At 41.7% G+C, this 12,898-nt stretch overlaps 1 protein-coding gene across 1 annotated transcript in view; it reads right to left on the bottom strand.

Moving 5' to 3' along the window:
• The window catches only part of OTOG (otogelin), a 206,966-nt gene that overhangs the window by 73,107 nt on the left and 120,961 nt on the right, over positions 1–12,898 (bottom strand). Inside the window, exons 28-32 of the mRNA XM_090032569.1 lie at positions 11,147–11,266; positions 9,085–9,201; positions 7,138–7,294; positions 5,681–5,707; positions 3,851–4,018 (exon numbers count right to left, since the gene is read on the bottom strand). Of these exons, the coding sequence (XP_089888695.1) occupies positions 3,851–4,018; positions 5,681–5,707; positions 7,138–7,294; positions 9,085–9,201; positions 11,147–11,266 (589 nt within the window). The remainder of the gene's footprint in view (positions 1–3,850; positions 4,019–5,680; positions 5,708–7,137; positions 7,295–9,084; positions 9,202–11,146; positions 11,267–12,898) is intronic.

Below are 12,898 nucleotides of genomic sequence, written 5' to 3' on the forward strand. Positions count from 1 at the left end.
TTTTCTAGCCAAGCCCCAGAACAAATAATATTAACAACAGATTTGGAAAATGTCTTTGTTCCAGTAAGGGCTCTGTTCTGGCAACCTTACCCAGGCCAATACCTTACCCCTAAAGCAGTCCCACTGACTTAAAGCAAATTACTTTGGTACCATTTGCTGAATAAGGTACCATTCAGTATATGGGCAGAAGAACTAGAGCATGTTACAGGCATCTGTTGCTCACAGTATTACTTCATTTTATTTTCCTGTAAACTGTGGTATTCTCTTTAAAGTAACCATAAAACTACTGTAAAATCAACTCTCCCCTCAGGACAGGATATTATTTCTTTTAAAATACTGCATAGAGAACAAATAATCTCCATTAAACAGATGTTCTATCATGCTCTGTACCAAATTTCTGGAAGATCAACTTATTTTCCAAGCATGACAACATTTATTTGAACAATAGAATAGAGTGCAACAGTGCATCTTCCCCTTACTAGCTGGAGCAGGTAGGCTTATAATGTATGTGACACCTCTTCTGTCTATACCACTGTCTTTATTACTAAAATCTCCTTAACTTCTTTCATCTCTTCTTTGAAGCTAACAAAATATATTTATTTTTCTGGGATACAATATAATATCTGCTTTGAAATACTAAATATAAACTAAGGAGAAGCCACAGTTTATAGAGCTATAATAATGAGAAATGTACTCTATAAGCATGATGATGCTGTACATAAGTATTTTACAGATATTATCAATTCATCCAGTGCCAGGTGACTAAATTACAGGCTGTTAAATGATTTTCTGAATTGTGGAAGTTCTATTTGCGAGGAACCTCTCTTCCCAAATCATGAGTACAGGCAACCCCAGCTTAACGTGGTTTCTGTTTCACTATAGCACTCAGTGGAACTGGAGTTTCTGCAGGCAGGGAGAAGTGGGATCAGCAGCAATGAGTGGAAGATGAGTGAGTGGGCGGGCAGGCATGAGGGCCGAGGGTGGGACAGCAGAAGTGTGGGCCCAGGCTGGCACATGTTGCCAGAGCAGGGAGACTTGAGGGGGCAGAGGGGGGGAGACAAGCAGCTGCAAAACAGGGGAGGACCATGGTACCCAAGCTGGTGCCCAGGGCCAGGGCTGGCAGAGGCCCACACCCAGGGTGGGGGGCAGAAGCATGGGGCCTGCGCTGGTGTGTGCGGCCAGTGGAAGCCTGCCACCAGAGCAGGGTGGCAGGAGCACCGATGCCTGGGCTGGAGCAGGTAAGGAGGTGGGGAGAAGCAGCGGCAACAGAGGCAAGTAGTGCAGGGCCTGTGCTGGTGCCCAGCACCAGGGCTGGCACCCAGAGAGGGGCATCAGGAGCATGGGGTCTGCACTGGTGCCCAGTGGCAGAGGCCGGTGCCCAAAGCAGGGCAGCAGTGGTGTCAGTGCCCGGGCTGGCAAGTGGGGCCGGAGAGACCAGCAGGCTGGCAAGGGGGGGTGAGGAGAGGCAGCTGTACTGAGAAGCAGCAAGGTCAGGCCAGGCACAAGTGTGGGACCCATGCCAGTGACCAGGGCCAGGACCAGCAGGGACCCAGAGTGGGGCAGCAGGAGCACAGGCCCAAGCTGGTACATGGGGCTGGAGTGGTGGCAGGTGGGTGGGGAAATGGGGAGAGGCAGTGGCGGGGCAGGCAGTAACTAATTCATCTCTACTTATATTAATTCTTATGGGGAAATGGGTTTCACTTAGCACAGTTCCACTTAATGCTCAGTTTTTCGGGAACCAACTGAGAGCGCTAAGCGGGGGTTGCCTGTATAGAGATGGTTACCTGCGCTAGTCTGAAGACTGGCAGAAGATAAAATAGGGAGGTACCTAAGAGACATAACTGCTTCAGAGAGGAGTTTTGAAAGGACTAAGCCTCTACATTGTTACCATGGCTGGACAAGGCCAGGGCCAATGTAGACAAAAGGGGAAAATTTTGGTTTGGGGTCATTTTGTGCTTCTGAGAGAATCAGTAGTTACAGTCCTGCCATTTTCTCAGTCCATTTACATGGCCCATATTTTCATTCCACAGACAGTCGTTAGGGAGCACTGTTTCACTGTAGGCAACACATGCAGAAACTCTGTCTTCAGGCTCTCTAGGGATCTATCTAATGCACAAGGTCAGAAATTTATGGTGAGTTAATGTGCAGAAAGTACTTATGACGTTCACGTTCTTATAAGTTAGCTAAGGAAATATGGTCTATTTGAAACTCTTATAAGGCAGGTACAACTGATTGGATAATCCAGCTCAAACAGTTGTCATTAATGGCTTAATGTAAAACTGGGAGAAATTATCACATAGGGGTTCCATCATTTGTCTGAATTAAACATGACAAATGAAGTGCCGTAAGGACAAAGTGGTACAATTAGAAAAGACTTTAACACAGAACTATATAATGAAGAATCATCATGCAAGCTACAATAGTGGAGAAAAAGACCTAGAGTGATAGTCCATCACAAATTTATATAAAAGTCAACAATGTGATATCACTACAAAGACTGCAAATAGCAGTTCTGGAAAGAGGGGAGTTTTTCACTCTGTTCAGCATGGATCAAAACTTATTTGGAGTACGGAGTCAAATTTTGAACACCACACTAAGAAAAAGGTGGACAAACTGGAAAAATGATTAGAGTTAAACATGGCATGAGGCAAAACTGGAACAACTGGTGTTATCTAGTCTAGAAAAGAGAAAATCCACAGGATTTAGCAGCCTTCAAATACTTTTGCTGTTATAAAAAGTAAGGTGATCAATTTTTCTCTGAGTTCAAAGGGAATGGGACAAGAAACTCAAACTAAAACAAGATAAATGCTGATTAGATATTAAGAACTAAGTTAGAAGGATGTTTAAGCACTTGAAACCATGAACTGTGGAAGTTATAAAATCTTTGCCATTGGAAGTTGTAAACAGCTGGTTAGACAAAAATTTGTCAGGATGGTTAAACAAAGATGTTTCTACTAGGGCTGTGTGAAGCTTCGGTTCCTAATCTGATTCAGCACAGAGTCAACCCAATTCTACAGCTGAATCTCTGAATCCAAATCAAATCAGAGGACCTTTAATCTCTCCATATTGAATCAGAACTCTCCGAATCGATTCAGAGGGACTCGGAAAGATTCAGCAATTCAGCTATAGACATAGCTTTAAGTGTTTTTTCTCCATACCTCAAGGTACCAGGTGGCTCATGAATGCTGCAATAGAGCGTCCCACAGGAGCATGGGGTGCTCCCCAGTGCACTTGGCAGCAGACCCAGAAGTGGACCAGAAGCACTTCCAAGTCTGCTGGGGAGCGTACTGGGGGGCCCCCCTGCACCCTCCCTGGCTCTGCAACTGGTGTCTCCTGGGTCTGGGGGGATACCTAGGGTCCCCCTGCAGACAATCAGAGCCAGGAGGGCTCGGGGAGGCCCCCAGCAGATCCGGAAGTGAACTGGAAGTACTTCCAGGTTTGCCGCCAAACAAGCTGGGCGATCCCCATGCTCTTGCGGGATGCTCCATACACCCCACCATCACAGGCCATGCCTGGTATCTCAAGGTATGTAGAAAAAACATTTAAAGCTGTGTCTATGGCCAAATCGCTGATTCTCCAAATAAGCATTGAATCTTCAGATTTGGATTTGGCCAAATTGAATTGGGGACAGTGATCCAAATCAATTAACTGAAATCCAAATTGAATATGGCCCATTTCGCACACCCCTAATATTTAGTAACTGCTGAGAGCTGTAAAAAAAGACGGTTATGACCCAATTCTATGCTCAGACACAGACTTACATCCAAGAATTGAATTTGTTCTGCATTTTCAAAACACACTTCATTTTTGTTAAGCTTCTCACTTATTTTTCATGTTACAGCAAATTTACCATGTGCTTTGGGTTTATATAATCCTGAAGTCAGCATAAAGCTCATTGCATCTCCAGGAACAAAATCTTCTGCTCTCATTGGGAAAACATAACCACCAATCAGTTTGGCTGCCATTGCAATTCCTTCATCCAAGTAGCTGACCAGTTTGTAGGGACCCTTCCCCAGAGCTGACAAAAAGAGAAGCCACAATTTACTGAGTATCATGACTAGTTACTCTCTCACATATTGTTATGGTCAATAACATAGGGACAAATTAAACGAAAATTTCAGACTACAAAATAAATCCAGGCTCCATTTGCTTAACTACAATGGGTGTGTGTCTCAGAGCACTTAGGTGCCTTGCTCCTATAAAGAGTGGAAACTGCTAGGGAAAGAGCCCTAGCAGTGAGTGAGGAGCCCCAGCTGCTGGTTACCAGGGCAACCAGAGGGCGCTAGCAGCCCACACCTGCTGGAGCTCTGCTGACCGGAAGGGGGCAGGGCCTGGCCCACATGTAAACCCCAGGGCTGAGACCAGGAGATCAGTTCATAGCCAGCAGCCAAGGGGAAAAGAGCTCTCCCAGAGCAAGCAAAGAGGAGAGGCCTGTCTTCATGAGCAGCTTCTGATACTGTTAAGGGACAGAGCATTCCCTGGTAGGGTTTATCTGAGGTTATAGCTGAACAGCTTCAGTTTATGTTACAGCCCAGGGGCCCGTGTTTTGTTTATTGTTGTATAAAACACCGGTGGCTTGGGTGAGGCTATTGGGGGATGGAGGAGGCCTCATAGGGGACCCACGGCAGTGTGGGGACCCCGGGCACCAGACAGGGCACAGCGTGAGACAGGGCCACAGAGAGCCCAGGGAGGACAAGGGGGCCAAATTGTAACAAGGCCCAGATCGAACTACGTCAATTCCATCTGCAAGGCTTGGGGCATTGTAAAGGGGGTGTTGGAGCCACGCATAGCCCATAAAGCTAGGGTGCCCTAAAACACCGTTTGTAGAATGGGACCCACAAAGGGTCCAAAAGCCCCTGCGGTCAGAGAGTACAGCAAGACCGTGTCCAAGATGATGTAAAGGCAGCTTCCCTATTATATATTTTATCATCAAAGACATGGTGGGCAAGAATCGAGGGTGCCCTTTGGGCCAACTTGGCATGGAAAGGGGGCCTTGGGGAGATCACGGCCCTCCTACAGGTTCCCGTGCCATGACAGTGTGCCTTAAAGAAAAATGCTCCAAATCTCAATGTAATAGCTGCAATTAAAATTGCATAATTCTGAGTGCAATGCAAAGCCCAATATTACAGCCTATCCTAAAGAAAAAGACTTTAACATGGGTTCAGTAAAGCGATTTAAAAGGTATTTTGAACATTGAAATTTTCACCTCAAATTGACTTAGACACTAAAATTTATTTAAACACCACATATATGTTGATAGAAAGCTCCCTCTTGAGGTTACCCAACAAAATACACGTGGGAGACTAGATCATTTAACAATCAAGTATCAATTTTAAAGCATAAGATTGCCCTAGGCAATGATCAGGTAAAATATGGTATTTATTTCTTAATGAAAAGCCATTTATACCTGACCCAGACATTTATAAAAACTGCAAATTAATTATGTATTATTGAAGCAAACTTTGGTTCAGTATAAAGTATATTCCAAGATAAGTGAATATTGGAAAAGCAAGGCATGCTTGCAATATAGCAACATGAACTTTAAAATATAAAGTAATTGCAACTTTCTTCTCTTATCAGGAATCTGAATCCAAAGCTGCTTCTTTTATTCAAAATTATAACAGTTAATACAGAGTAACAATACATTTCTTGATGTCTTGCCAACCCTTAGATGACTTACCTTTATTAAAATATTCACAGTCATAAGCTAAAAAATATAAATGAAAAAACATATTTAGACATTTAGCAAATCTGAAATTTAAACAAGTTTTCATTTAACCTACTTAATGAAGATAAAGACAAAATCAATCCAAAACAAAAGGCCAACAGTTAGATTGTGCACAGACTTTTTTTATTTTCAAACCAATTAGCAAAATATTTTAGCAAAATGCAGTAACCTCTGAACTCTACCTAGCACACAGCTATTGCAAACACATAAAATTGTCTATTTGTGACCTCTAGTGGTCCACACTGAGCTTGGCAATCTTCCTTGATGACATTAAAATAGTAGCATATCATTTATAACATATAATCTATAATGTCACAAGTTATGCACAGCTTTCTTAATATAATCACTTCAGGGAAGGTACTCAGTTTCTCTGTGCTTTCATTCTCCATCTCTAAAACAGGAATAATTCTTCCTCTCATCATTTGTCTTCCTTTCCCTATCAGCTCTACAAGACATGGGGTGTCCCAAACTATGCATTTAAACTAGGTATTGTATGATAAGGCCTTTATCTCAGGCCTTATATGGACATGAAAACATGTTACCATGAAATAAAAGGGAGCAGGGATTTGCCACATCGGCAGTTCCGCAGTAACTTTTCATGTGCATGCACTTAACCTGTAGTAAAAAAGTTAAACTATAGCAGCTAACTTCCCAATTAAAGTGCTAAATTACCCTGGGTTAGCTTTAACCTGCCACAGGTTAACAGCATGCACACAAGAAATTACTACAGAGCAACTGATGTGTGGTAAATCCCTGTCCCCTTTTGCCCATACTTTCAGTATGAGCCTCCTGGCCCTACTGTAAAGCTAGTGACTAATAGTAAAGCACTATTTTTACGTTCTGATTTGTACTTCCTTAAAACACTCTAATCCTTCACTTCCTCTACGTTGTCTTGAACGAAGAAGATAAAGAACTGTTTTCTAAGGCATATAAGATTTTAAAGCTCCTGGAACAGAGAGACAAGATTTGCTCTATGAATTACTGGGCACATTCTCTATTCTATTGAACCTAAAATCATAGTATTTGGAATAGGAGTATGCCACAATCACATTCTGTGAAAGTGGTTTTGTGTCAGCAGTTTGAGTGGGGCTCTACATACCCTGTACAAGGGACTCCACACTTCCATTCACACCATGGGAAAGGAAGAAAATGTGGATGTGTTACCTACAAAGATGGAAATGACAAGTGGCTCAACATACAGTGCAAATCCATATGGACCAAACAGTGGGCTATGTGGACTATTTTCTCTAGATACCCAGGAACAGCTGGAGCTGGGAGTTCCATCCAACAGATCCCTTCCCTAAAGAGTAAAATGTACAAGGGCTATGCTCAGCTGACTCCAATTTGGTTATTTTTTCAATATTAGATCCGATATACAGATTGTCAGTGGCTGGGTAGGTAGCACTTACGGCACACTCTGGGGGATCTCCAGTCTACTGTGACTCCATGCTGACAGCACTGATGTGCATATGCTGATACACTCGTACAGAAACATTCACAATCACCTCCTTGGTTACAGCCACATGTGTCTGTTAAGCAGTTTGAATAAAACCAGGTGACATCAACCTGAAAAGATAAATCTTATTGTAAAATAATTCAGATAGATTCTGACAACAGTAATTTCAATGCAAATCTGTAAGTACTTGACAATTTACCATGTAAGATTTTAAAAGCTTATGAGGACTATTATTTTAAGTCAAGGGCCCACCAAGGCCTACCAATCCATCAGGAAACTTGTGGTTAAGGCACACCATTGTCTGTAGCCAATACCATTGAAGGGAACAGTTCCCAAGTCCAAATGACCAGGTACCCATATGCAGTTAATGTGAACTGGGGGTAGCCTTTCATGGGTCCAAAGAAGAGACTGATCTCACAACTTCAGAGACAAGAAAGACACCTTAACCACTCTACCAATTATACTCCCATTACTTTATGTATTTGTATAAAATGAAAAGCAAACTATTTCATCACATCATCATAATCAGAAGAGACCTGTCCAGTTTTAAGCATTATAATTAAAGTATATTATATATAAGAATCCATTTAGTAAGACCTCTATGTAAAAGTCATCTATCTCCTACTACATGTTGGCTTGAAGTAAGAGATAGAACAATGGTTGTCATGTTTAAATTGTAAGTTAAAAATATTAAAGATTAAGAAATTAAACTAAATTATAAATTAACTACAGATAAATAAACCTAACAAGTTTGTTAATAACCATTAACTGTACAAGTCATTTAATAAATAATAAAGCATATGGTAAAACTAGTGATAAACCTTGATTTCTCAGTGTTTAAAAAAATTCATATAAATGATGCTGTGATTGTCATGAAGCCTGGTGGTATTTGATCAATTTTAAAAGAAAAATAAACAATTAGCAGTGGTTTTTTTAACTGAATTATTACAATGGACTCTACATAGTTGGTTCAATAAAAGATATCACCCTAAGAAATTCTTCCCCTCTATATAGGCCTACACTTGAAGGATACTTAGGAGCTAATAAAGATTACAACTACTTGTTTACCTAGTGGGCAAATTACAGGGAGAAAATTGCAACATTTGTTCCCAAGTAAAATTATATTATGATCTTTATTTGGGGCCTACCTACTTTCCATGTCTTCCCCCCCTCTAACACCTTGACAACTAAGATAAGTTGGGGGTCTTTAAGCCCCTGGTCACTTGTAGTCCCTTGACTTGAATACTCCAGGATATCTTGGGGTTTTTCAGTGTTCAACTTTGGTCTCAAAATAACTCCTTCTATTCTCTAACACAGCCTGAATCTGTTGACTTCCAGAACCAGATATATGGCTTATTTAAATTCTCAGGTATTACTTGAGTGAAGGAATCTACTTAACTTATTCTGGGAGAAAAGTCTTCAGTGTTGACACTGTCAGGATATGCTGTATTTGTTTAAAATTAAAAAATGTGCGAGATAGGTGAATATTACTATTTCCCTGTATAAAACAATCCAGCAAGTAGGTACGTTGATGTACAAGTACCCAGTGGATGAAAGAGAAAGAAAGATAGAATTGGCCCTCCCTTCAATTCATCTGTATTAATAGGAACAACTGCAGTGCTCTGTGTAAAAATAGAACAATTGATCCCTAAAGCATGGCTAATTAATGGAATGAGTCTAGATGAATTGGAGATTGACTATGAGCACGTGAGCCTTATGCAAGATCCAACTAACTGCTGATGTTTAAGAATATGAAAAGATATGGGCTAAATTTTCTCTCTTATTCTAATCTGTTATGACACAGGAATGGCAGATAAATTGGTGTAGGTTGAAAAATAAAAGTTTCTTTTTAATCATGAAGACATAACTGTATATCATTTTATTTGTCATCACTACTCACCACTGGATGGCAAGCTTCAAACGTTTCGCTTAACAGTATCCCACATTCCTTCTTGGCAAATGGCTCTCTAAGTGGATTCAGACTACACGGATTACGAATGTCAGAGCTGTCAACACACTGAACCAGAAAGGAAAATCATCACCTATTCAGAAGCACACTTCAGAATCACTGTAATATTTGAACTTTCAAAAACACAGTGTCAAAAAAATCAAGTTGAAATAAAATATATGTATATTTGAAAAATAAAAAGCAATATGGGAAAACATTTAGCTTTTCCACTTTTTGTCCAGAAAAGTAAAGTCACTAATATTATATGTAGATGTTGCTGGGTTTAATTCTTAATCCTTATTAATTGCATAAATCATAAAGAGTACTCACATGATTTAGAGGGCCAGACCCTCATTCTTTAACTGCTATTAAAAGCAGAGGACTGAGAGATCACCAAATAGATGGCAATAAACAGTTCAATTTTTAATTTTTCAGCAATGTAAAGAATATTTTTCCCTCTTATTGCATTTTTATGGTTCGATATTTTCCAGTTGTAAACAATAAGTTGCACTGATGATGTAAAGCCAACTCTTCCATGTTCTGCCAGAAAACATCATTCCCACTGTCAATATTCTTTACAGCACTGAAAATTCAGTTTTAAAAAAATGTTTTTTTCCCCCTTGAATTAAAGACTGCTAGACTGAATAAACTCTGGGTTAATTATTCACTTGAGTCATCCAGACATGAATTAGGTGACTTATACTGAATTTTCCTGTTTTCTGTAGTTAAAGCTTTTACTTCAAGGCAGGGGCCAGTGACATTTACAAGCCATGGGTCAGAACGACTCGGCTCCATTCCAGCACAGGCCGGATGGTTTTAGCATTGTATTACTGGAGGGGGGACTTTCCCCATGCCCATGCTCAAGCCAGGCAGCTGGGAGCTGTACCATGCCACCACTACTTCTCCTAGCTTGCTCCCTCCCAACCCTACCCCCAGCTTCCCAGCTCGGGCACAGGTGCAGCTTCTAGCAGTGGGGAGCTGTGCTAGTACCTACAAACTTCATTCATACTGTTGCTACCTCCCCCTTATCCACCCTGGCTGCAGTGTAGCCACAGCTGAAATTTGTCCAGCCCCACAGCAGCTCCCCATCTGCTTGAAACTGCACCTCTCCACAGCTAAGAGAGGCAAGGGAGAAGCAGTGGCATTACAAACAGTTTATGGATGCCTGGTCCTGGCACAACTTCTTATGCGGAAGCTGTGTCCACACTGCAGCCAAGGAGTAGTAGGATAAGGAGGCAGTGGCAGCACAGGTGCAGCTCCCATCTGCGTGGTCTCGCCACAGGTGCAGGAAAGGCCCCCCACTGCTAACATGACCCACCCCCATTGGACTGGAGCCAGGAGGGTGGGGAACAGTGGCAATAGCATGAGAGCAGCTGGAAGCTGCCCAGCCCTGGCACAGCTCTTTGCTGCCCAGCCCCAGTGCTGCTGCAAGGAGAGGCAAAGCTCTTCAACTTCACGAGCTGGATCCAGTGGCCATATATTATCAGCCCCTACTTTAAAAAATGTCTCAATGGACTCCTGAAAACAACCTTAGGAGTTTCATCATGGTTGATCATCTTAAGCTAAAGATGCAACATTAAATCATGCAAGCAAAATATTTATATATCTACTGTGTCTGAAAATTGAAAATAAATGAAATTTTGATTTACAGATTTCCTAGTGAAGAGACAGACATGTACAAGAGAGTTGTGCAAGTTTTTATTACTCTTTGAACAATATGTTGATTTTAACATAAAACTGCAGTATATATAAAGCATAAGGAGAAAAGCGCACATTGATTTTCTATGCAACAGTGATGTAGCATCTGTTACAAAAGGTGGCCTATTTATTTTTCTTCTATTATTATTATTGCAGTGTAATGAGGTATTATAACTACATGATCTGTAGATATTGTAAGAACTACCTGCAGCTAATCTGATTTTCAGAGCATGGGATCACTGGGTGCAAAACTGATAAACTATATAGTGTAATCAAGCAAGGAGATACTAAGAAATACATTTTTATTATTACTTGCCTCTACAGCTGCCCAACTACTTCCAAACTCTTGTGCATTTGTTAAGTCAAAATTCTCTGGAGTCCTCATTTCATTCACTGTTTTCAAGTCAAAATTTCCACATAATCCAGTCAGTTCACCCTAAAAAGACATATACTATACATTAAAATTATATATATATATATATATATATATATTTGCTGTGGAACTACTGGCCACATCTATTATTAAAATTGCTTCGAATTATAAAACCCTATTTTCCATGGTTGGTAGCTTTCCCAAACTTTCATGTTAGCCTGAAATTTTCCATGTCTCAGACAGATTTTTTCCCCAGATTTCAGCCAAAATGGTAACACTATTTCTGAGAACAAGACTAGGAGAAAATGGTTTGGCATTTAAGATGAAAATTATGGTTATCTCTGGAGCAGAGACTTGAAACTTGACAGTGTGTGTCCTTTGTATCAGAGATGAGCTTTTTGCTTTTCTGATGAAATACAGAATATAAGCCTTTGAAAATCTGCAGTTCAAGTTGTTCAGTAGACTTCTTAGATGTCAGTGGCTAAATTTCCTAAACAATCTATTTGCATTTTGTATGTTCCAGTCTCAGAATAAGTCCTGCAACTGAAGTTTCTAAGCTGCCGTGACTGGTCAGGGTCTAAAGACTGGACCCAGGAGAAGGGAAACTATTGGTCCTGTACTCCCAGGCTAGGGACAGACATTACACATAAACCAGTTTAAGTGATCAGAAACTGGTTTAAACCAGTAACAGAACAGATGTTTAGTACACATAAACCAGTCTGAGAATAGCTGAAACAGGTTTGAGATAAACTTGGTTTAATGAGAGTTAACTGATTTGGCTTAAACCAGTTTAGGCAATGTCTGTCCCAGACCCCTTGCTGGTTAAAACAGACACTCCCAGCATCACAACATACTCTCTGGGCTGGGCAGTGCTCTCTGCTCCAAATCAGGGCTGGTCCTTCCCTCTGCATCTGTCTGGCTTCTCCGTGCTAAACAGGTATTATTCCCCCCCACCCCTCTGCCTTAGCAAACACCTCTGGATTAGCTAGCAGACCACATGCTGGCTATAGTTCATTCTGTGGGAGAGACAAAGGTAGACAAACTTTGTGGAGCTAATCAACAGGTACTTTAATGTTCTTCCTTGGAAACATTTTAGAAGAGCTGTTTGCTCCCCTCCCTCCCCCTCACCACTCTCTGCTAAACATAATTCCCCTCTCCCCTCTGCCTTTGCTGAGGAGTCTGTATATTAACACTGAGATAAGGGTAAGAAACACTGTTACGAGCTGCCCCCTCCCCTCCAGCTTGCTTGCCTGTCAGTTTGCTGCAGACAGTATACAGAAGCAGGGAGGGAGAGTGAAAATTTCTGTATTGCCAACAGATGCATGCACTGCAACCCCCCACCGCCTTGCCTCAGAGTGCTAGACCAGGGCTACAGGCTGGCCCTTGAGCAGAGAGTGGGGAAAAGAGTGGGACTGTAGGGAGGGTGAGGGTTCACACTCTTCTCTAATCAGAACCCTTCTGGGGCCTGGCCATGCCCCTCTCCGTTTAGCTCTGTGGAAGGGCAGGGAGAGCTGCTCTAGCATCCCCATCCCCACCCCCAACTTCCAGCCTGAGCCAGTGCAGGTATGTACCTGAATTTCCTCAGTCCAGAGGGATTGTCTGTGTGGTTGGAAAGCAGTTCAGCCTAGCTTGGTTAGGCTAACATGCAAAGGCTGAACCAATTCAGGCGCAGGCTTTTTGAATGTCTGTCCCTAG

This window comes from Crocodylus siamensis, chromosome 2 (genome assembly GCF_052110815.1).
Source record: "Crocodylus siamensis isolate JL-2025a chromosome 2, ASM5211081v1, whole genome shotgun sequence".
NCBI lineage: Eukaryota > Metazoa > Chordata > Crocodylia > Crocodylidae > Crocodylus > Crocodylus siamensis.